Consider the following 25,802-nt stretch of genomic DNA (forward strand, 5'->3'; position numbering starts at 1 on the left):
ATGTATTTGATGATCTGTCAGCATTAGCATTATATTTCAGGCATGAGAGTGGAACATTTTTTAAGCTTATTCCTTAAGATTGTGTTAAAATGCGGATTGTGGCCGAGTAAAAGGGGTAATCTAGACAGAAAGTCAACAAGAGGGTTATTTACTGTAATAGCCTCGCCCAGATGGAGTTTTTATGCATTAGAAAAAATTTGTAAACATAGGAGGTTTTTGTTGTTGTTGTGTGATGTGGTTCTTTCATTCCCCATGACTTATTACAATATGAAAAGCTGTAGTGAAAAGCTTTTTTCAGTGCACAAGAAAGAGCTCAGTAAGTGAATTCAGAGAGTTCTTTGCGACTGGCACACACGCACAAGAGCCTTACAGCGTTTCTCTGGTCATTTCTCTTTCATGAAAGGGTCAGTATTCCTAGAAGAATGCTTGTATAGGGCAGTACGCTGAGCTGAGCATCTGCCACAGTGCGTGATGAATATCTGTAGCATACTGGAAATCTAGGCTGAGTAGTGAATCACTGAGAGTTAAGAGGATGGCTAAATTACATAGTGGATCTGAAAGAGTGTTATGGCTGTACCGTCACGTTCAGGGCCATGAAATTACACAAGAGTGAAATTAGCGTTATTGTCTGACACGGGAAAGCGTGCGGAGGCGTCGGGAGAAAATCATTTTTCTTTATGTTAATGCATGTTTAGGTAACATGGCAATAGTTGTCAGCTGGTGGATCTGCTACTTCTTATGATGCACTATTTTGCCAAAAGTTTTGGGACACCCCTCCAAATCATTGAATTCAGGTGTTGTTTTTCAGGGGTTGGACTCGGCCCATTAGTTCTAGTGAAAGGAGCTCTTAATGCTTCAGCTTCATACCAAGACATTTTGGACAATTTCATGCTCCCAAAGCAAAATCCATAAAGACATGGATGAGAGAGTTTGGTGTGGGGGACCAGGACTGGTCTACCTTTTACAGCTATAACAGCTTCAACTCTTCTGGGAAGGCTTTCCACAAGGTTTAGGAGTGTGTTTATGAGAATTTTTTGACCATTCCTCTAGAAGCACATTTGTGAGGTCTGTCTCACAGTCTCCACTCTAATTCATCCCAAAGGTGTTCTATCGGGTTGAGTTCAGGACTCTGTGCAGGCCAGTCAAGTTCCTCCACACCAAACTCACTCATCCATGTCTTTATGGACCTTGCTTTATGCACTGGTGTGCAGTCATGTTGGAACAGGAAGGGGTCATCCCCAAATTGTTCCCACAAAGTTAGGAGCATGAAATTGTCCAAAATGTCTTGGTATGAAGCTGAAGCATTAAGAGTTCCTTTCACTGGAACTAAGGGGCTGAGTCCAACCCCTGAATAACAACACCTGAATTCAATGATTTGGGGGGTGTCCCAAAACTTTTGGCAATATAGTGTATGTATGTATTAAATTTTCTGCCTTACCTAAAAATAATACAAAAATCTTCGAGACAATGTAAATGCAACTTACCTGCATTATGCTACAATATTCATAACCTTTTTAAAGAAATTGCCTAAATGAATTATACAGTACATCAACAACAGCATCGGATCTTGTGAATGAAGCTTCTTATGAGGGTTCTTACATACCTTGATGTTGTGTGTCTGAGGGGGCGGGGGGGTGGTAGGCTATATGTGTGTGTGGGTGGGTGTGTGCGTTGACCTCAGTGTTTGTTGTGTTTCTCTGTGTTTGTTCTTTCTGAGCTGACATTTCCTACCCCATCACTAGCATCTCATTGCTCTTCCTTAGACAGAAATCCATCCACATTCAGGACTGCCTCTGTGGCGTGTCTATAGTCGAGTGTGACTCACAAGACGTGCTGTTGGCGTCTGATTATAGTTTGCCCAGCCACTGATGGACAGATCGGTGATTCATCAGATGTTTGCTTAGGTTGTGTGAATGGAGTCATTTCTAAAAGGGCTGAAATGTGATGGAATTGCAGAGCCGCTGTTTATTTCACTGCTGAGCAGCATTTCGGCATGTCATGTTTTCCTAAATCGAACCAACGCTATAAAATACTGGAGTGTAGAAATGGAGAGACTATTATTTAAAGTAGTGTCCAGTTTTACATTTACAGTAAATGATTTAGCATTCTGGGCAGCACAGTGGCTTAGTGGTTAGCCCTGTTGCCTCACAGCAAGAAGGTCCTGGGTTTGAATCCTGGGTTGGAACAGGCCCTCTGTGGAGTTTGCATGTTCTCCCTGTGCCTGTGTGGGTTTACTCTGGGTACTCTGGTTTCCTCCCACAGTCCAAAAACATGTGCCTTAGGTAATTCTAAATTGCCCATAGGAGTGAGTGGGACTAGTGTACTCCTGCCTTTTGCTGAATGTGAGCTGGGATAGGCTCCAGCAGATCCCTGTGACACTAATTAGGAATAAAGCGGGTATAGAACATGGATGGATGGATGGATGGATGGATTTAGCATTCTGCTAGAAAAGATTTTATACCTGTTTGAGTTGAATTAGAAAACAATAACATGTATGAACACAAGGTCAAATGATTTAAGTTGGACACACGATTTTAATCCATCATGTGGAATCTATTCATTTTGGACGATTTATCGCAGGTACATAATTCATACAGTTGCCACGGCCTTGTGGCTAAAACCGAGCTGTTTGTGAGATGACTAAAGAAGACACACTTCTCATTGGCTCTGTTTAGTCTGCAGGACTGACAGCTGGAGCCCCAGCTGTGTTGTTTGTGGAAGTCTCACTACAGTTTACAGGCGGATCCTAAAGAGCATCCGAACAGCTGTGGCTCTGTCTGCTATGGAATTGCAACACCATAGACCTTACAGCCGTGACTGTCCTGTAGGTTCATTCTACTAAAACTGCAGTAAATGTTGCTATCGTACTATTTTTTCAAACTTAGGGTCACGTCCAAATGTAATTTAAAAAATGAGGTCACAAGAGGAATTCACATTCTCCTGTTTGGTTATTATTCATTCACATATTAATATTAGAAAGAACTATGAAAACAGATTTGGTGTTTTGGAATGATGCTGCATTTAAATGAAGAGTGTACAGGCTGTTCTAGTCTTTTTTAACAACAAGACACGCAGCATGATAGGAATTTAGTGATAAAATGAACACCCAGTGCCTCAATTTGCATTATTATTATTATGTGCTATACATACATTAAGTACTACTACAGTTAGAATTTTAAAAAGCTCTTATTTAAGGCTTCAAACTCACCGAAGGTCTGTTTTGCTACCAGTCTGCTGGAGTTTCTAGAGTTTTGACACAGTGACGAGAAAACGCAATCAAGCCGACAGCCAAAGGTTTACAGCAAAACAATGGGACTTTCTGATGTCACTGTGCATGAAATTGTTAACATTTTACAGTTGGCCTGTGACGTTCCAGCTGTAGTGGATACCTCCAGGTGTTTATAAGATAGCGGGCGAGTGTGTGAAAAATGCTGCTCACATTGCGGGTGCTCATGTTAAGCCTCGAGTATAAGCCAGACTCTTCTAAACCGTGTCAGGCCGTATCACACCACCCAGGCGTGGATTAGTTTCCCATATCAGCATACACATCGTGTGTTCTTAGTAATGTATATTTGGATGCTGGATGTCACTGGGCACTCTTTTAAAATCATCTACTGACTAAGCTAAGTCAAGACATGCAAGTTACTCTTACAAATAGACTAGCAAGAGACTAGGAATATTCCTTTGGTTTTTATTTGCTGTATGTTCAATTGTTGTACATTGTCAATCTGGAATTTTACAAAAATGTAGAGTGCTCAAGACTTGGGGTCATTTTTGTTGACAACAATTTGTTGGGATCATTTTTGTTTGGGAACCTTTGTTTGAACCCTTTTTGTATTGTCTTGCCACAATATTAATGACAATTTGATATGGCTTGAGAATATGGATGCTTTATCTTGGTTAGTGAGCATTATCATGAAGAGGCCATGTGACAGAATTGATTGAACTTTTATTTTTTCAATGCATAACACATGCCAACAATCACTGATGATCCATTAATGTAATAGGTTTCCAACAAAAATACTTGCTCTTAAAAATCAAATAATCCAATCATCTCCGCCTGTTAAATAATCTGTGTGAATAAACACCATGAAAATGGCTTCCATCCTCGAATAATTGACATGATTATGAAATTTAAATGTCATTTTTTAAAAGTTATTATTGTAATCACTGAATTATAGACCATTAGGATTTACCTAATATGCTTATCCTTAACAGGATTAACACATATTTGTCTGAACTGTAATTATACCACCGTCATGGGAAATACAGGGTACAGTATAAGCATGTGTGGGACTCCAGCGTGATGTGTTTGAGGCTCCTGAGTGGAAAAACAGATAAGAGTTTCACCCTGTTTCACCCTCACTACAGTGCCACAGTCATCTGTGGCTGGGAGACAAGCGAACATAACCAGCCATCCCCTCTTTGGAAGGGAGGGATAGCTTACTCTCGCTCCCTGGTCAATGACAGCGACACTAGCCAACCGTGAATGTCTGTGAGCTCATGCATGCAGAAAGGGAGAGATAACGATGAGTCTAATGTGGCAATAATAATCCTTTAATTTACACCTGATGCCATTATTGATTTATTTCCTTGATCAGTATGTGACTGATGCCATCCTAATATTGATTCGATGACCCACTTTCCACCGTGTCGCCGGATCCTGTGACTTTCGATTGAGATTGATTTGTAATATATGCGGTCCGACAGAGCAGCCGGGGCAAAATGATTGTTGAAATGTCACTCTGTGTTGCGAAGGATCAGTGACATGGAGTGGTAGTTTCAGAGTAAACTGAGTCAGTGTACTGAATCATAGATGACGGATTGATGGAAGCGACAGATGTGTGAGAAATTCAGTGCAAGTGTGTGTGTGAGGTCTTTCGATTTAGGTTGAAAGGGCATCGGTGACTCGAGGGATTCGAAGTGTGGTAGAGATGAAGAGAGCAAAAGGATGACTCAAGCGGTAATCAGTGCTGTGAACCTCCTTCAGGGTCAGCTTTGTCCTTATCAGCTTAAAAGCAAAGCAAAGCCAAGAATGAGAATTATAAGTGCTTTATAAAGTTTGTTTCGTTCATTTTATAATGCCACTGATACCCAATCTCCACATTAATGAGTTACAACACGACCAGCTCTTAAATTCCTAAAATTCCATTGTGATTCTGGGAATACGTGGGCAGTGTGTGTCTTGTTTTTTAAAAGATAGTATCCCAATAAATTTCTAGCTGTCATGTGATGAAGTGCTATGCCACATGATTAAGGATTTAGAGGTTAGAGACAAGGTGTGGCGTTAGAGGAAGATGATCAAATCCAGTGTGCTTCCTATGTTTTGTGTAATGACAGTACTGTGAGTATTTCAGCAAATGGGATTTTAGACTGCAGAGTGCTGTAGTTAAATACAGCAATTATACCACAGCGCACTTGAATGCAGATGCTGAGCCTTCTTCATGGGCTGGGATGGTTTAGAGCTCTTTGGAGCTGCATTTAAACTGCATTTTGGAAGGTCAGACTCGCAGGCACCATCGAAGTCCACTATATGGAGAAAATTCCTGAAATGTTTTCCTCAAAAAAAAACGACATTTCTTTACGACTGAAGAAAGAAAGACATGAGTATCTTGGATGGCAAAGGGGTGAGGAAATTATTTAATCATTATTTATTCTTTAAAAATTGCGATGCCTCGTCCATTAATAAATGATCGTTGGCAAATCACTGGCATCCATTATCATTTCTTGCATAAGAATGCAGAACTTTTTCTGATATTTTTACCATAGCATCTTATGTCTCAATTATTCATCGCTTCTGTGTCCTTGTTCTTGTCCTGCCACCTCCTTCGTTAACTCTGATTAATGATCTGCAGCGTGCCATTAGCTCATTAATTCAGCAGTGTACAGAAGTGCACGCGTGTGCAGGTGTCAAAAAGTTAGAGCTAAATAATTATCGCTTGAGCAATGGAATCGATTCGAGTATTCTAATCTAGCATAAACGGTTTAGCAGATAGTTCCGAAACACGCTTGTTAGCATGCTTATGCATTCACGCAAAATGAGTCTTTGTTTAGTGTTGTATTTTTAGAAAATTTCTGAAATTTGGTGCTCAGATTCTTTGAAAGTGTAATTACCAGCAAGTCACTCAGAATAATCGTTCTCAGGATAATACTTGATGGATCAGTGTAATTTGCTGATTTTTCACTGTAATGCTACTGGGAGACATGCTACTGGATATAGAGATGTTTCTGGATATCGAGAAAAATGAATTAAATATTTAATTCTGTTAATATAATTAATTATTCTATTACATGAATAACTAATGACTAATATTAATTATATTGCATTAATAACTAATGACGCCTTTTGCGGATGTTCTAGACTGGTTCGCCTGAAATATGAATCCTGAGTTATTTTATCCAGTTATTTATTTGAGGTACACATTCATGGATATGTGGATGTCGCCCAAAATGAACTGTTCCTGTCTGGAACATGTGGTCAGATGTTCACACTCTCATCACAAATTGAATCAGTCATCAGGTGTTAGTGGATATTCTAGTTAGTGGAGTGTGTGTGTGTGTGTGCCTCCTGTTTATGGTCACTGACCATGCTTGTTGTTGGTTTTAAAATTAGCTAAAAAATTAGCATTCTAATTAAGCTGTATTTGTCTCTATTGACTTCCGAATGCTTTTTATAGAGCTAATTCCAAGTGGTAAATAACTTTAGCAATAACCAGACTGAAGACAGAAAAACAACAACAGTGAAGTGGCTTTCCTGCCTGGGACACTTTTTAATCAGAAGAAAGAAATAGAAATAGCAAAGCGAAATTCTTTCTTCACATATCTCATCCTTGGAGGTTGGGGTCAGAGCGCAGGGTCAGCCATGATACAGCGTCCCTGGAGCAGAGAGGGTTAAGGGCCTTGCTCAAGGGCCCAACAGTGGCAACTTGGCGGGGTTGGGGCTTGAACCCCCCATCTTCCGGTCAACGACCCAGGGCCTTAACCACAGAATAGACAGAATAAGAGAGAGAGAGACAGAATAAGAGAGAGAGAGATAGAAAGAAAGAGAGAGAGAAAGAGAGAGAGAATGTCTTTTATTTGCAGCTGTAATGTAATTGAGAAGTTTATCTCGAACGTTTCACATCAATTCTAACTACAAACCTTTAACATGCCCAGCTTTCTGTGCTTTAATAAATGAGACATTACAATTAGTTGCAAATGGCTGTGATATGAGTAGAAGACGCTCCAGACCCTGCTGTTAAACAAAAATAATGCACTTTAGGGAGGTAGCGGCGCATCGTGTATAAAATGCACGAAATGTCTGCTTTGTGAGTCAGTGTTTTTTATCGCCCGGGTTTTCACGGCTTAAAGGCACACGCTTGATTCAACACCTGAAACGTTCAAGAGCAGCCATTTAAGCTAATCTTTTTCCTGAATATGAATTTTATGGAGTCGCTTGGGTGGCTTTAGTTGCCAAATCTCAATATGGCTTGTGCTTAATCTCATCCGATATATTTCTTTCAAAGTCAACCTTCCATTTTTTCTCACTAAAGTTGATCTCGTCCCCCCTGTCACATGCCAAGACAATACAGAGAATGATTAACTCCAGCACACATTTGTCATCACAGCTGCATTAAGACTCTGTCTCTGCTTTCCTTCAATTTTTTTTGGCCCAGCTAGTGTTAAGTGCCTGGTCAGGAACAATGAAAAAACAGGACACGCCCAGTTTTAACGTTTCCAACCGGTACGTGGTTGACATCGTCGTGACGGTTCACACAAAACCCTGATTAATTATGTCAATGTATATTCTTTTAAAAGAAAACCTAACTGAACAGTTTCTGCAGGATATCAAATGTATGGTCATTAAAAACACGATGTTTCTCATTGTCCATTCCCAGTAACGTTTTCCTGCCTTGCAGTTTGTTCTAGATAAATAGCCGTTATACAAACACACTTGTTTTTTTTGGAATGTTAAACTTTATTTTACTCACTAAAAAAAACCTTAATGAGGAGGTTTAGCTCAAAGAGCAGGAAGCTAGGAGATGTGAGTTCAGCCTGGAGGTGAAACAATAAAGCTGTTTTACTCTGACTCATGCAGCCAGGTTTTAGATGTAATCGGAATCCTGTCCTGCTCTTTGAGTATTATCAGAGGCTGTAGCATGGAGGAAGCACTTAAGAGTTGTAAAAGCCAGAAACAGCTTGGAGAATGAAAGAAGTTTGAACCCAGTTCAACTTATAAGGTTTTCGCCTCGCAGTTTATTCCAAGTTAAGTTCCAATCCGAATCCATCTCCTCGGCCTTGCGGTCATCGTTAAATTACGGTCAGTTTAGTTCGAAGGAAAACGTTAGCCCGAAAAGGACGGGTTCAGTCCGACACTGACAAGATTCATTCCAGAAGAAAAACATTAGCAATTCAGTATGAGACATTGTCCACAGGACTAACTGCGTTGGATAGGAGACATTGTCCAGAGCAAGAATAAAAGAGTTCAGTAGAAGACATTGTCCAGAGCACGAATAAAACAGTTCAGTAGAAGACATTGACCAGAACAGGACTGATTCAGTTCAGCAGAAGACATTGTCCAGAGCACGAATAAAACAGTTCAGTAGAAGACATTGTCCAGAGCAAGAATAAAACAGTTCAGTAGAAGACATTGTCCAGAGCAAGAATAAAACAGTTCAGTAGAAGACATTGTCCAGAGCAAGAATAAAACAGTTCAGTAGAAGACATTGTCCAGAACAAGAATAAAACAGTTCAGTAGAAGACATTGTCCAGAACAAGAATAAAACAGTTCAGTAGAAGACATTGTCCAGAACAAGAATAAAACAGTTCAGTAGAAGGCATTGTCCAGTACAGGATTTTCAGATCAGTAGAAGACATTGTCCAGAACAAGAATAAAACATTTCAGAAGAAGACATTGTCCAGAACAGGACCAATTCCGTTCAATAGAAGACATTGTCCAGAACAAGAACGATTCAGTTCAGTAGAAGACATTGTCCAGAACAAGAATAAAACAGTTCAGTAGAAGACATTGACCAGAACAAGAATAAAACAGTTCAGTAGAAGACATTGACCAGAACAGGAATAAAACAGTTCAGCAGAAGACATTGGCCAGAACAAGAACGATTCAGTTCAGTAGAAGACATTGTCCAGAACAAGAATAAAACAGTTCAGTAGAAGACATTGACCAGAACAGGAATAAAACAGTTCAGTAGAAGACATTGACCAGAACAGGAATAAAACAGTTCAGTAGAAGACATTGTCCAGAACAAGAATAAAACAGTTCAGTAGAAGGCATTGACCAGAACAGGACTGATTCAGTTCAGCAGAAGACATTGTCCAGAACAAGAATAAAACAGTTCAGTAGAAGACATTGACCAGAACAAGAATAAAACAGTTCAGTAGAAGACATTGACCAGAACAGGAATAAAACAGTTCAGTAGAAGACATTGACCAGAACAGGAATAAAACAGTTCAGTAGAAGACATTGTCCAGAACAAGAATAAAACAGTTCAGTAGAAGGCATTGTCCAGTACAGGATTTTCAGATCAGTAGAAGACATTGTCCAGAACAAGAATAAAACATTTCAGAAGAAGACATTGTCCAGAACAGGACCAATTCCGTTCAATAGAAGACATTGTCCAGAACAAGAACGATTCAGTTCAGTAGAAGACATTGTCCAGAACAGGACCAATTCCGTTCAGTAGAAGACATTGTCCAGAACAAGAACGATTCAGTTCAGTAGAAGACATTGTCCAGAACAAGAATAAAACAGTTCAGCAGAAGACATTGTCCAGAACAGGACTGATTCAGTTCAGCAGAAGACATTGTCCAGAACAAGAATAAAACAGTTCAGTAGAAGACATTGACCAGAACAGGAATAAAACAGTTCAGTAGAAGACATTGACCAGAACAGGAATAAAACAGTTCAGTAGAAGACATTGACCAGAACAAGAATAAAACAGTTCAGTAGAAGACATTGACCAGAACAGGACTGATTCAGTTCAGCAGAAGACATTGTCCAGAACAAGAATAAAACAGTTCAGTAGAAGACATTGACCAGAACAGGAATAAAACAGTTCAGTAGAAGACATTGACCAGAACAGGACTGATTCAGTTCAGCAGAAGACATTGTCCAGAACAAGAATAAAACAGTTCAGTAGAAGACATTGACCAGAACAGGAATAAAACAGTTCAGTAGAAGACATTGTCCAGAACAAGAATAAAACAGTTCAGTAGAAGACATTGACCAGAACAGGAATAAAACAGTTCAGTAGAAGACATTGACCAGAACAGGACTGATTCAGTTCAGCAGAAGACATTGTCCAGAACAAGAATAAAACAGTTCAGTAGAAGACATTGACCAGAACAGGAATAAAACAGTTCAGTAGAAGACATTGTCCAGAACAAGAATAAAACAGTTCAGTAGAAGACATTGTCCAGAGCAAGAATAAAACAGTTCAGTAGAAGACATTGTCCAGAACAAGAATAAAACAGTTCAGTAGAAGACATTGACCAGAACAGGAATAAAACAGTTCAGTAGAAGACATTGACCAGAACAGGACTGATTCAGTTCAGCAGAAGACATTGTCCAGAACAAGAATAAAACAGTTCAGTAGAAGACATTGACCAGAACAGGAATAAAACAGTTCAGTAGAAGACATTGTCCAGAACAAGAATAAAACAGTTCAGTAGAAGACATTGTCCAGAGCAAGAATAAAACAGTTCAGTAGAAGACATTGTCCAGAACAAGAATAAAACAGTTCAGTAGAAGACATTGTCCAGAACAAGAATAAAACAGTTCAGTAGAAGACATTGTCCAGAACAAGAATAAAACAGTTCAGTAGAAGGCATTGTCCAGTACAGGATTTTCAGATCAGTAGAAGACATTGTCCAGAACAAGAATAAAACATTTCAGAAGAAGACATTGTCCAGAACAGGACCAATTCCGTTCAATAGAAGACATTGTCCAGAACAAGAACGATTCAGTTCAGTAGAAGACATTGTCCAGAACAAGAATAAAACAGTTCAGTAGAAGACATTGACCAGAACAAGAATAAAACAGTTCAGTAGAAGACATTGTCCAGAACAAGAACGATTCAGTTCAGTAGAAGACATTGTCCAGAACAAGAATAAAACAGTTCAGTAGAAGACATTGACCAGAACAGGAATAAAACAGTTCAGCAGAAGACATTGGCCAGAACAAGAACGATTCAGTTCAGTAGAAGACATTGTCCAGAACAAGAATAAAACAGTTCAGTAGAAGACATTGACCAGAACAGGAATAAAACAGTTCAGTAGAAGACATTGACCAGAACAGGAATAAAACAGTTCAGTAGAAGACATTGTCCAGAACAAGAATAAAACAGTTCAGTAGAAGGCATTGACCAGAACAGGACTGATTCAGTTCAGCAGAAGACATTGTCCAGAACAAGAATAAAACAGTTCAGTAGAAGACATTGACCAGAACAAGAATAAAACAGTTCAGTAGAAGACATTGACCAGAACAGGAATAAAACAGTTCAGTAGAAGACATTGACCAGAACAGGAATAAAACAGTTCAGTAGAAGACATTGTCCAGAACAAGAATAAAACAGTTCAGTAGAAGGCATTGTCCAGTACAGGATTTTCAGATCAGTAGAAGACATTGTCCAGAACAAGAATAAAACATTTCAGAAGAAGACATTGTCCAGAACAGGACCAATTCCGTTCAATAGAAGACATTGTCCAGAACAAGAACGATTCAGTTCAGTAGAAGACATTGTCCAGAACAGGACCAATTCCGTTCAGTAGAAGACATTGTCCAGAACAAGAACGATTCAGTTCAGTAGAAGACATTGTCCAGAACAGGAATAAAACAGTTCAGTAGAAGACATTGACCAGAACAGGAATAAAACAGTTCAGTAGAAGACATTGACCAGAACAGGAATAAAACAGTTCAGTAGAAGACATTGACCAGAACAAGAATAAAACAGTTCAGTAGAAGACATTGACCAGAACAGGACTGATTCAGTTCAGCAGAAGACATTGTCCAGAACAAGAATAAAACAGTTCAGTAGAAGACATTGACCAGAACAAGAATAAAACAGTTCAGTAGAAGACATTGACCAGAACAAGAATAAAACAGTTCAGTAGAAGACATTGACCAGAACAGGACTGATTCAGTTCAGCAGAAGACATTGTCCAGAACAAGAATAAAACAGTTCAGTAGAAGACATTGACCAGAACAGGAATAAAACAGTTCAGTAGAAGACATTGACCAGAACAGGACTGATTCAGTTCAGCAGAAGACATTGTCCAGAACAAGAATAAAACAGTTCAGTAGAAGACATTGACCAGAACAGGAATAAAACAGTTCAGTAGAAGACATTGTCCAGAACAAGAATAAAACAGTTCAGTAGAAGACATTGACCAGAACAGGAATAAAACAGTTCAGTAGAAGACATTGACCAGAACAGGACTGATTCAGTTCAGCAGAAGACATTGTCCAGAACAAGAATAAAACAGTTCAGTAGAAGACATTGACCAGAACAGGAATAAAACAGTTCAGCAGAAGACATTGGCCAGAACAAGAACGATTCAGTTCAGTAGAAGACATTGTCCAGAACAAGAATAAAACAGTTCAGTAGAAGACATTGACCAGAACAGGAATAAAACAGTTCAGTAGAAGACATTGTCCAGAACAAGAATAAAACAGTTCAGTAGAAGGCATTGACCAGAACAGGACTGATTCAGTTCAGCAGAAGACATTGTCCAGAACAAGAATAAAACAGTTCAGTAGAAGACATTGACCAGAACAAGAATAAAACAGTTCAGTAGAAGACATTGACCAGAACAGGAATAAAACAGTTCAGTAGAAGACATTGACCAGAACAGGAATAAAACAGTTCAGTAGAAGACATTGTCCAGAACAAGAATAAAACAGTTCAGTAGAAGGCATTGTCCAGTACAGGATTTTCAGATCAGTAGAAGACATTGTCCAGAACAAGAATAAAACATTTCAGAAGAAGACATTGTCCAGAACAGGACCAATTCCGTTCAATAGAAGACATTGTCCAGAACAAGAACGATTCAGTTCAGTAGAAGACATTGTCCAGAACAGGACCAATTCCGTTCAGTAGAAGACATTGGCCAGAACAAGAACGATTCAGTTCAGTAGAAGACATTGTCCAGAACAAGAATAAAACAGTTCAGTAGAAGACATTGACCAGAACAGGAATAAAACAGTTCAGTAGAAGACATTGTCCAGAACAAGAATAAAACAGTTCAGTAGAAGGCATTGACCAGAACAGGACTGATTCAGTTCAGCAGAAGACATTGTCCAGAACAAGAATAAAACAGTTCAGTAGAAGACATTGACCAGAACAAGAATAAAACAGTTCAGTAGAAGACATTGACCAGAACAGGAATAAAACAGTTCAGTAGAAGACATTGACCAGAACAGGAATAAAACAGTTCAGTAGAAGACATTGTCCAGAACAAGAATAAAACAGTTCAGTAGAAGGCATTGTCCAGTACAGGATTTTCAGATCAGTAGAAGACATTGTCCAGAACAAGAATAAAACATTTCAGAAGAAGACATTGTCCAGAACAGGACCAATTCCGTTCAATAGAAGACATTGTCCAGAACAAGAACGATTCAGTTCAGTAGAAGACATTGTCCAGAACAGGACCAATTCCGTTCAGTAGAAGACATTGTCCAGAACAAGAACGATTCAGTTCAGTAGAAGACATTGTCCAGAACAAGAATAAAACAGTTCAGCAGAAGACATTGTCCAGAACAGGACTGATTCAGTTCAGCAGAAGACATTGTCCAGAACAAGAATAAAACAGTTCAGTAGAAGACATTGACCAGAACAGGAATAAAACAGTTCAGTAGAAGACATTGACCAGAACAAGAATAAAACAGTTCAGTAGAAGACATTGACCAGAACAGGACTGATTCAGTTCAGCAGAAGACATTGTCCAGAACAAGAATAAAACAGTTCAGTAGAAGACATTGACCAGAACAGGAATAAAACAGTTCAGTAGAAGACATTGTCCAGAACAAGAATAAAACAGTTCAGTAGAAGACATTGTCCAGAACAGGACTGATTCAGTTCAGCAGAAGACATTGTCCAGAACAAGAATAAAACAGTTCAGTAGAAGACATTGACCAGAACAGGAATAAAACAGTTCAGTAGAAGACATTGACCAGAACAGGACTGATTCAGTTCAGCAGAAGACATTGTCCAGAACAAGAATAAAACAGTTCAGTAGAAGACATTGACCAGAACAGGACTGATTCAGTTCACTAGAAGATCGACACAGCGTATGTTTAGTTTCGAAAGCATCCTCTGTCTTCATTTCCTGAATGCACTATTTGTGTAAACAAGAACACATTTCTGCTTGTACAAACAAGTGTGTGTGTGTGTGTGTGTATAGCTGTCCAGTGTTGTTTACATCCTCCACTCTGTCTCTGTCACTCAGGTAATCTCTCCAAGACATGCACAGCAGAAGGATGGACCGAGGTGCACCCCATAATGATTGCAGTGAATTGTGGGTATAATCTGAATGGCACCATTGATGATGTAAGTCTGAGTTATGTGTAACACCTTATTTATTTTTATTATTTATTGCTTTAGAAAATGCATTTAGAAAAGATATATTAGATATATATTTAAAAACTTCTAGACATGAATCTCACCTTTGCCTTTTGAAGCTTGAGATATTACACACACACACACAGAGCTTGGAAATCATTTATTTTTCTTTTTATATATATATATATATATATATATATATATATATATATATATATATATATATATATATATATATATATATTCATTGCCTTATCATGCCCCTCACCTCAAGCTGAGTTTTAATGTGCTTTCATTCTGACTCAGCAGTACATCTCCTGCTCTTTAGCTGTCTGTCACTCTCCTGGCACAGACCAAAGTGACACATTAGGCTCCATTACACTGAGCACTTGACATCAAAGCATTTTCAAGAAACCTACCAAGACTGCCAGGTTCTCAGTGGTGAACCGTTTCATAGATTCTAACAGCACTGTGACGAGAGAAACCAATGACCATTTTAGACCATTTTTGTACATATTGCTCTATTGAAGCTCTTGTCCTATATATATATATATATATATATATATATATATATATATATATATATATATATATATATATACACTATATTGCCAAAAGTATTCGCTCACCCATCCAAATAATCAGAATCAGGTGTTCCAATCACTTCCATGGCCACAGGTGTATAAAATCAAGCACCTAGGCATGCAGACTGTTTTTACAAACATTTGTGAAAGAATGGGTCGCTCTCAGGAGCTCAGTGAATTCCAGTGTGGAACTGTGATAGGATGCCACCTGTGCAACAAATCCAGTCGTGAAATTTCCTCGCTCCTAAATATTCCACAGTCAACTGTCAGCTGTATTATAAGAACGTGGAAGTGTTTGGGAACGACAGCAACTCAGCCACGAAGTGGTAGGCCACGTAAACTGACGGAGCGGGGTCAGCGGATGCTGAGGCGCATAGTGCGAAGAGGTCGCCAACTTTCTGCAGAGTCAATCGCTACAGACCTCCAAACTTCATGTGGCCTTCAGATTAGCTCAAGAACAGTGCGCAGAGAGCTTCATGGAATGGGTTTCCATGGCCGAGCAGCTGCATCCAAGCCATACATCACCAAGTGCAATGCAAAGCATCGGATGCAGTGGTGTAAAGCACGCCGCCACTGGACTCTAGAGCAGTGGAGACGCGTTCTCTGGAGGGACGAATCGCGCTTCTCCATCTGGCAATCTGATGGACGAGTCTGGGTTTGGCGGTTGCCAGGAGAACGGTACTTGTCTGACTGCATTGTGCCAAGTGTAAAGTTTGGTGGAGGGGAGATTATGGTGTGGGGTTGTTTTTCAGGAGCTGGGCTTGGCCCCTTAGTTCCAGTGAAAGGAACTCTGAATGCTTCAGCATACCAAGACATTTTGGACAATTCCATGCTCCCAACTTTGTGGGAACAGTTTGGAGCTGGCCCCTTCCTCTTCCAACATGACTGTGCACCAGTGACCAAAGCAAGGTCCATAAAGACATGGATGACAGAGTCTGGTGTGGATGAACTTGACTGGCCTGCACAGAGTCCTGACCTCAACCCGATAGAACACCTTTGGGATGAATTAGAGCGGAGACTGAGAGTCAGGCCTTCTCGTCCAACATCAGTGTGTGACCTCACAAATGTGCTTCTGGAAGAATGGTCAAAAATTCCCATAAACACACTCCTAAACCTTGTGGACAGCCTTCCCAGAAGAGTTGAAGCTCTTATAGCTGTAAAGGGTGGACCGACGTCATATTGAACCCTATGGATTAGGAATGGGATGTCATTTAAGTTCATATGCAAGTCAAGGCAGGTGAGCGAATACTTTTGGCAATATAGTGTATATATATATATATATATATATATATATATATATATATATATATATATATAGTCCTATATTGTTCTTTCATTGTGATAGAAAAATATCAGCGAGAAGGTGTACAAGACAAGTGGTGAGACCAGCCATGCTGTATGGTTTAGAGACTAAGGAAGAGACAGGAGTCAGAGCTGAAGATGTTGAGGTTCTCTTTGGGAGTGAGACGGTTGGACAGGATTAGGAACGAGTACATCAGAGGGACAGCTCATGTTGGACGTTTGGGGGACAGAGTTAGGGAGGCCAGATTAAGATGGTTTGGACATGTCCAGAGGAGGGAGAGTGAGTATACTGGTAGGAGAATGTTGGACATGGAGCTGCCAGGCAGGAGGCAAAGAGGAAGGCCAAAGAGGAGGTATATGGATGGAATAAATGAGGATATGAAGCTTGTGGGTGCAAGTGTTGAGGATGCAGAAGATAGGGATAGGTGGAGAGAGATTCGCTGTGGAGACCCCTGAAGGGAAAAGCCCAAAGAAGAAGAAGAAAAAGAAGAAGATTTCCTTACAAGAGTTCAGCAGAAATAGCGATGAGCGTGGAGGTTTGCATTAGGGGAAAAAAAATTGTGAACCCGTGGTAAACATACAGTATATGGTAAAAATACATTAAAAAACATAAGCAAAACCATGAGCCTTCACACATGATCTGCAACAGATAGATCCAGACGGACGGCAATGATAATGCCCACCTTTATCCCATGACGAACCATTTATATTGTAATGGGAGTAGTCTCTTTCAGGATGACTCCACCCCATTCCTCTACATCGCACGAGTGTGTAGAGGGTTACGAAAAGAGACTGGCAAATTATTAAAGAATCACTATTATTTAATTATTAAAGAATCAATATTAAAGGGAGATGTAAACTTTTAAAACATAACTTATTCTTAAAAAAAATAATTCCATGTGGAATTTCCAAGTGAATGCTGTGCTTTATAAGAGTCTGACCTCTCAAGTAAACCCTCATAACAGATTACAACAAACACATTAAATCCTACATTTCACACAAGATGCTGTGATGAATCATATAGCTCTCCTGCACACAGGAGAAATAATTACACATTTATTATGAAATAGGAAAGAAGGGCCTTGAGGAAGAAAATATGCTAGGAAGGCGTATTGAATGATGGATGAAGATCATAGTGGTATCTCAGGCTACAGCAGGGAAAAGGTTTTTTTTATGACAGATGAACATGTTCTGACCCTGCTATTGTCACTGGAGTTGACTTCATGGTCTAATAAAAAAAATCCCTGCTGTAAAACATTACCAGTTTTTTTTTTGTTTTTTTTTTAGTCTTTTCAACGTTTTGACGTCAGTCGTGGATTGGCTGAGCAGAAGTTGAAAAAGGAAGCTAGTACTCGATTATGTGAACAAACTTAAAGAAAAGCGTTTAATTAGTTGAACCAACCTCATCGATTGACACCCAGCTTTTTATCTAATTGTGAGTAATGATGCAGTTATAAATGTCTTCAGTTTACTTCAGTGGCTAATTAAGTGAAACCAAATACAAGAAATAAGCCAAAACCTGACAGCAGCATAAGATATGCACCATATGTTTATAAGCTCTTGTTAATTTTTCAATACTTGTAATATGTCTAATTTTAAATGAAATATTTTTTCACAATGACAGTGATATGAAATCATGTAGTATATCCATCCATCTAGCCATTCTCTATACCCGCTTTATTCCTAATTAGGGTCACGGGTATTTGCTGGAGCCTATCCCAGCACACATTGGGTGAAAGGCAGGGGTACACCCTGGACAGGTCACCAGTCCATCACAGGGCCACACATATAGACAGACAACCACACACACTCACACTCACTCCTATGGGCAATTTAGAATTACCAATCAACCCAATGTACATGTTTTTGGACTGTGGGAGGAAACCGGAGTACCCGGAGTAAACCCACACAGGCACGGGGAGAACATGCAAACTCCACACAGAAAGGCCCCTGCCTGTTCGGACCCGGGATTCGAACCCAGGACCTTCTTGCTGTGAGGCCACAGTGCTGCCCCATGTAGTATATATGACGTTGAAAAATAAAAGCCAATGTACAAAGTAGAGGTATATATCGGAGTTGCAGGACCTAACGCCACCTAAGATACCAGTTTTAATAGTCTAAATTAAAATCAGCTAACCTTTTAATCCCAGAGCCCCATTTTACACTGAAAATTAAGGTTGTTTGATATAAAATCTAAAATTTTCATGGCTTTAAAAATCCATTTATAATGTACACTTGGTTTAAAAAGCAATAGCTAAAAATGTTCCTGTAAATAACAGACTGTGTTGTTTTCAAATCTCTTTTTAGGATAATTTCTTCCGGTCGGTTAAGATCGGCTACACCATCGGACACAGCGTTTCACTCATCTCTCTGACCACGGCCATAATCATACTGTGCATCTTCAGGTAAGGAATTACTTTCAAATGCTGAGCCGAATCTTATATGATGGTTTTCTCAATGATTTCTAATTAATAGTTCAATAATAACTCTTCTCAGACCGGCTGAGACTGTGCTAGGATGGAAAAGAAAGAATAAAACGGATCGCCATCTATGTGTATTGCATACCAAAAACAACACAAGCTGATGATTTAAAGGCGAAAATAATCTCTGCACAAAATAAACATTATCAGTAAGAATAATTTCTTATCTCACTAGATGAACAGATAGATTTCTGACAGGTTGAGATTTCAATGTTTTTCAAGTTGTCATGTACCTTAAACATTACCCGGTGTTTAAAATGACACGAAGGATCAGCAGCTATGCCGTATACAAGAGATACTTATTTAAATATTTACCTTGTAAGCAGCAGTGAGTTATCAGCAGGACAGCTTTTGTTTAGGATTGATAAGACAAAGTGTTTCTGTAGAGGTTAAAAATAACTCGGGTGTTTATATCGACGTTTCATTGGCAGACCGCATTGGCGGACACTCGCAGAGCGCGTTGGTTTTCTTCTGCCCTGTTCTGTGTTTTCACAAGTTTGCTGCATGATTATAAAACCGTCAACACTTTTCTGAGCTTAGGAGACTCACATCCTGAGCGCAAACGCCAATTAGGCGTTACTGTGGCTTTAAACCAGATTTCCCAGCTCAGTCAATCGTAATGTTGTCTATTAGCACTGCCAGCGCAGAGCCGGGAGGCTAATGCGGCCTTAACATGTCACTGATCAGCTCAATGGTGAGTTTGCGTGGCCTACAGAGAGATTTTAAGGATAGATTTGCAAAACGCTGTTTATCGTGTCTGCCGGCTCATCACCTAGACACTACAGGATGACGGTTTTCATTCCAGGCTCTCATTTTGATGATTAGGTTTGAGCTGTGTAATTTAACACAACTGTGCTGAATCAGAGCTGCGTTGGAGGAGATTACACGCCCCAACAAAGCAGTAAATGCGATCATTTGTAGACTTGGTTTAACATGCAGAATGCTGGGTGTTAAGTCCTAAGTTTAGAGTCATGGATGGTTTTATTTACATCACCTTGCCTTGGTGCATTAGGGCAAATGTAGAAAACATAAAGGATAAATACACATGTAGACAACATCACAAAAGGACAATCCATAATTAAATCTATGACACAAGCAACAAACTGGAAACAATCTACATCGATCAGGCATAACATTATAAGCAGTGAGAGGTGAAGTGAATAACAGTGATTATCTCCTCATCATGGCACCTGTTAGTGGGTGGGATATATTAGGCAGCAAGTGAACATTTTGTCCTCAAAGTTGATGTTAGAAGCAGGAAAAATGGACAAGCGTAAAAATTTGAGCGAGTTTGATGAAGTGCCAAATTGTGATGGCTAGACGACTGGATCAGAGCATCTCCAAAACTGCAGCTTTTTAGGGGGTGTTCCCAGTCTGCAGTGGTCAGTATCTATCAAAAGTGGTCCAAAAGGAACAGTGGTGAACCAGCGACAGGGCTCATTAATGCACGTGGCCCGATCCAACAGACGAGCTACTGTTTCTCAAATTGATGAAGAAGTTAATGCTGGTTCTGATAGAAAGGTGTCAGAATACATAATGCAGGATGGGTCAGGGTTATTTTGGCAGCAAAAGGGGGACCAACACAATATTATGCAGGTGGTCATAACGGTGTATGTTGGACACAATGCTAAGAAACAAGACGGAATAACTAACCAAACCTTTAAAGGAGAAACAGAACAGGTGAACACAGTCAGCCAGGACATATCACTGCATTAGAGAACCCTGTTGAAGAGAGGACAGTTTACATTCAGCCATAAATATATGTTATTAAAAAGGCAAGGACACCAAATCAGCTTGTGTGGGGACTTAACCAAGCGCTCTTACAATAATTATATTAATTATTTTAAGAATAGTAGACATAATTCTGTTGTTAATGTAGCATTACTATCAAACACAGGTCCATGACACTTGTGCTACCAATTTAGACAAAGTAGAGCTTCTTTCATACCAGAATATAGTATACCTTTTAGTCATGCCTCTCTACACCCAATTTTTGTGTAGAGAATGTGTTTACAAGATGATTCATCCCTGCCCTTTTTCATACTGGTGAGTTGGAAGGACACCGAATGTTCTGTAATGAAGAACCCCAGTGATATTTGTGAGCTATAAATATAAGGCATGCTCATTGTACAATATACACAGGCTCCGAACAGCCTACCTCTCCTTACTTGTAATTGGTTGCAGTCAGTCGCATGGATTTGGGTTTACATTAGCGACACAGTGCGCAGGTCTGGAGTTCAAACAGAGTTTGTCTAACTCTCATAAGGCTTATTTGAGCAGTATTTGTTTTAAACAGGGAAGGGGCAGGGTCCTTCAGGCTTTCTTATTCCCATTTGGATTGCATGTTGTTTTCCTTCATCCTCCTTTGAACAAATTCCTGCCACAGAATACCTCAGACAGACTCAAATGTGGGCTGATAATTAAAGAGTCCAGATAGACATCTCAGCAGATGTTGCTTTTTTGCTTTAGAAAATGGCTTGACCACACACACGGAAAAATAATTTATAAATACTTACAGCAACCAAAATAACAGCTGCTTTAGAGTCTTCAAATTTTTTGTTTCATTTAGGTCATATCGCTGCCTTCACTGAGAGCTTATGAAAAAGAAAGAAAGAAAGAAAGAAAGAAAGAAAGAAAGAAAGAAAGAAAGAAAGAAAGAAAGAAAGAAAGAAAGAAAGAAAGAAAGAAAGAAAGAAAGAAAGAAAGAAAGAAAGAAAAAGAAAGAAAGTTTTGGAGATGCTCTGATCCAGTGGTCTAGCCATCACAATTTGGTCCTTGTCAAACTCGCTCAAATCCTTACGCTTGCCCAATTTTCCTGCTTCTAACACATCAACTTTGAGGACAAAATGTTCACTTGCTGCCTAATATATCCCACCCACTAACAGGTGCCATGATGAGGAGATCATCAGTGTTATTCACTTCACCTCCCACTGCTCAGAATGTTATGCCTGATCGGTGTATCATCATATGTATGCTAAACATCTGAATTCATAGTTAAAGAGAATCTCTAGAAAGTAAGTGTGCTTAGGGTTAGGGTTAGGCTTTACAAGTCACATCCTAAAAACAAAGAAATTGCAATATATTGTATACTTCCTGTATGGCTGCCATGACCGCAACAAAGTTAAGCTTGAAGTACTCTTGAGATTCTGTAGCAGAACAGATAATACTCTGCCGTTTTATAGCCTTCCATTTAAATCTGGAGGGTGAACACTCTTGTCATTGTAAAGGCCAAATAGGAGCAAGAAGATGAATCCAGCTTTAATATCCTCTCTATCTCTGAGCCAAGCTAATCTTCTTAGACTGCAAATTATAAAATCTAATCAAGGTACCAGTGTTTAATTTGCACTGTAGGGTTTCTACACTTTAAGTGTGTTATATTAGGAAATGTTTCATCGCTTTGTCTTGGCTTTTCTAACGCGAGCAGCTAGTTTAATTAACTCGGATCTATTAGGATTATCAGAGAGTGGAATATGAACTATGATGGAAAACAAGGCCTAAATACTTATTTACAAATCTAAGAATCTCCTGGAACTCTTTATGTCTTTGGTATTATGTAAGATTTTATAATGGCCTTCGATTTCATAATGACTTCATCTGTTAGCATTTCATAGAAGCTGCCTCGTGACTGCCAGAAAGTACTGGAGTCGGAGTTCACTGTATGTTTTGTATTTCAGAGTCGATTATAACGAGTTGTTTAGGGGAAACAAACTACACAGATTAAAAAAAAACAAACATCATAAAACCCTATGATGTGGTTTCATCAATCTTTATGATTGAGTGATTTTATGTACTTATGAATATTTTAACTTGGCATCAATGCTTCATTGGCATTTTATTACACTTTAATAATGCATAGAGAAGTATCGTTACTCCAACTGCATGGTAGTAGGATGAGCAGTTTCTAAATCAGTCAGATTTCTGTCTGAATCATGTGTGTACATCCTTGGTTTGTTTTTCAGGAAACTACATTGCACTAGGAATTATATTCACATGCACCTGTTCGTGGCCTTCATCTTGAAAGCCATTGCGGTGTTCATTAAAGACGTCGTCCTCTATGATGTGATTCAGGAATCCGACAACTGCTCTACTGGCTCCGTAAGTACTTCAACGCCGTCTCCTACATCCAGCCAACTGCAGTCACCAACTCTCACTAGCATTTAGATTTCATAGATTAATGACATCGTCAGTCGAAAGACATTATTTTGAAATATTGTAATTTCTACAGGATTTATGCCTGTACTGTTTTTAACTTGCATTGCAAGGTTAAGCCTGTATACGATTGAATAAATATTTTATATCCTATATCAGTTCTCCTCTTGTGTATGGTTGCAGTCGTATTATTAACATTACGTCTGGTGCACATGTTCAAAACTTACCTTACGTCTTAGTATTTTATATTGGCCTACCCTTTATTAACTGTAACCATGAAAATACACCGATAATCACAGAGATCCTTTCAGCCTCTCTGCTGTTTTTGTGTTCTGTACACAGTCCACACAAACTCTTTTAGAGTATTTTAAAGCATTAAAACTAACCCTAACCCTACTTTATTAATCATCATCTCTTCTGTCTCGCAATCACTATCCCCCCTGGCTTGATTGCCGTATTAAATTCCACTCAATTCCACTTATGTGAGTCAACATCGGGGTCAGGGCTGGGACACCGACATCACATGCAAACAAGCTGTATTTAGACATTTGTCACAATATTTAACATTGAAGCTGCATCTGTAAACAGCCCTGTAAAGATGGCTGCCAGCACAGAGCGTGACACCGAAGCTCCGTGAGAGGATTCGGCTGCTTTAAGCGGATCTCTCACATAAACAAACTCGTCCAAGAAATGCATGTCCAAGCAGTTTTCTTCTATTTACCAAAGTCAGGATAGAGATAACGTGAGAGCGAGGCCGAATACATCTGTTTAATTTGCCAGTTCTATGAATTGGTATCCATTTAGAGTAACATTTGCAGAATGCCTGTGATTGTTTATCACATTATAGCGGTTATATGACTCAGTCATTCCTTCTCCATGTAGTTACTATTAGAACACTAGAACGTTATATGCATTACTATCAACCTTGCAGCCAGAGCTACTGTCAGAGCTGTAATAGAAAATTAATCACCTCCCGACCAATCCGACTCGAGCACAAAGTGATATAATTTCAGTTAGCGAACAGGGAATATTATTAAGAGAATTAAATATCAGAGAATCACCAGGTTAGGGGTTACAGGTTACGTGTTGAGTACCTCAAACGTTAAGCCCGGAAGATCAGGAGGACGACAGATCATCACCAAAAAAGTATTATAAAATAATCCACTATGCAGTGATTTGCTACACAGGGTCATATTAAGCACATGATAAAAAGCTCCAACGAGGCTGATTCACCGTGTTTTCACCCTGTTCGTGGCCTCGCCTCCAGCCAAAGCTTTTTAAATCCATTTCAGGAAGAGGACCTGAAGCAGGAGGCCATGTTTCAGCTGGGCTTTTGGAGCAATTTTAGATGATGTGGGTGCATTAGAACTACAGACAGAGCCCATTTGTATCACGTTTTCTATGCAGAAAGCATCAATCAGTTTCCACACTCCAAACCCCAGAGTGTTCTGTTTTTCTGGTAAAAAAAAAGAAAGTTTTTTACACTGCCATGTGAGAGATTCATTATTGAGACAGGAATGAAGCTCAGGGCTGTGGGGGTGTTTGAGTGCTTGTCTGATTTGGCTCGATTTGCAGCACCTCAGGGAGAGAGAATTAGAGATATTTGTTCTGACTAAAAAATAATTCAGAGCACAAATCACAGGGCATGTCCGATAGTGTTTTGGAGGCTTCTGTCGTGGGATTCGGTCTCATTTGTAATTCATCAGGAATTCACGACATACAGTATAGATGCTGTCTGCGCCGTGGCTCCGTGTCCTCAACCTGTTCATGTTTCTACTCTCTGACGTCTGTTTCCTTTAACCTGCCGCACCTTTGGTTTGTTGTTGTCTTCTAAATCAGTAGCCAGGACTTTCTTCATTTCATTTTTCATTGTCTGTACCGCTTATCCGATCTATCATCAGGTCACGGGGAGCCTGTGCCTATCTCAGGCGTTATCGGACATAGTGCCAACCCATCGCAGGGCACACACACACACACACGGTAACCAGGATAAAAAATTTTCGTCTGCATGATCCGGAACAAAATATAGCTAACATGCAAATATTGTTCCTGTATTTTTTTACAGCTCAAACTAAATCTTAAGAAGCAGAAGGGACTTACATCTAGGCAGAGAAGCAGAAGGGACTTACAGCTAGGCTAAAAACAAATGAAAACCCAGTGCCTGTTTTACACAGGGAAGCAAATTATAACCACGTCCTCCACGGGCATTAATCACTTTTTTCCCCACCACAGTGTTTGTGTAGTAATTAGTCAGAGCACAGTTGGAAGCTTGATTGATTTGTAAATGAGCGATTTAATTTTTATAAAATGATCACTGAAACATTTTTTTTTACCCTTTTTAAACTATGCATCTGAATACTCTTGATTGTGTGATAGGTAGTGAAGATTATTTTTAATTTATTTTTATTTTATTTTATGTACAGGGGAGGCAATTTTTTAATAATTTTATTTATTTATTTATTTTTTTGCGTTTTTCTGCACACATGCACCAAGAACAGTTTCAACGAATGCCCACACGTTTTATCGACAAGCTAAGAGACATAATTTGTCTACATGTATGAGTTGCTTTGGATCAAACAAACAAAATAATGCTTTCTCCTTTTTTTATTAGCTTGCTGTGCAGATTAAGAGATAAAATGGTTTTCAGATTGTTTTATGTGGTGTTAATAACGTACGAGGGTTACATAAGGATTTCCTAAAGAATCCATTCCCTAATGTTTTCTTGCATT

The 25,802-nt window shown here is 39.3% G+C and overlaps 1 protein-coding gene and 1 long non-coding RNA gene across 3 annotated transcripts in view; one reads left to right on the top strand and one right to left on the bottom strand.

The window, feature by feature from the left end:
- Positions 1-25,802, top strand: part of vipr1b (vasoactive intestinal peptide receptor 1b) — a 49,103-nt gene that overhangs the window by 12,436 nt on the left and 10,865 nt on the right. The window contains exons 1-4 of one of the 2 annotated variants that reach the window (XM_058376806.1): positions 5,112-5,627; positions 14,446-14,546; positions 18,752-18,849; positions 22,884-23,019. In XM_058376806.1, the coding sequence (XP_058232789.1) occupies positions 5,534-5,627; positions 14,446-14,546; positions 18,752-18,849; positions 22,884-23,019 (429 nt within the window). In that variant the 5' untranslated portion in view covers positions 5,112-5,533. Of the gene's footprint in view, positions 1-5,111; positions 5,628-14,445; positions 14,547-18,751; positions 18,850-22,883; positions 23,020-25,802 lie in introns of those variants that run through there. The other variant, XM_058376805.1, reaches the window with a different exon arrangement.
- Positions 6,830-20,997, bottom strand: LOC131344475 (uncharacterized). Its single transcript, XR_009203324.1, has 3 exons — positions 20,888-20,997; positions 20,583-20,646; positions 6,830-6,977 (listed from the first exon to the last, which is right to left on the bottom strand). It is a non-coding gene; the product is annotated as an uncharacterized LOC131344475 (long non-coding RNA).

The sequence above is a fragment of the Hemibagrus wyckioides genome, linkage group LG23 (assembly GCF_019097595.1).
Source record: "Hemibagrus wyckioides isolate EC202008001 linkage group LG23, SWU_Hwy_1.0, whole genome shotgun sequence".
In the NCBI taxonomy this organism is placed as follows: domain Eukaryota; kingdom Metazoa; phylum Chordata; class Actinopteri; order Siluriformes; family Bagridae; genus Hemibagrus; species Hemibagrus wyckioides.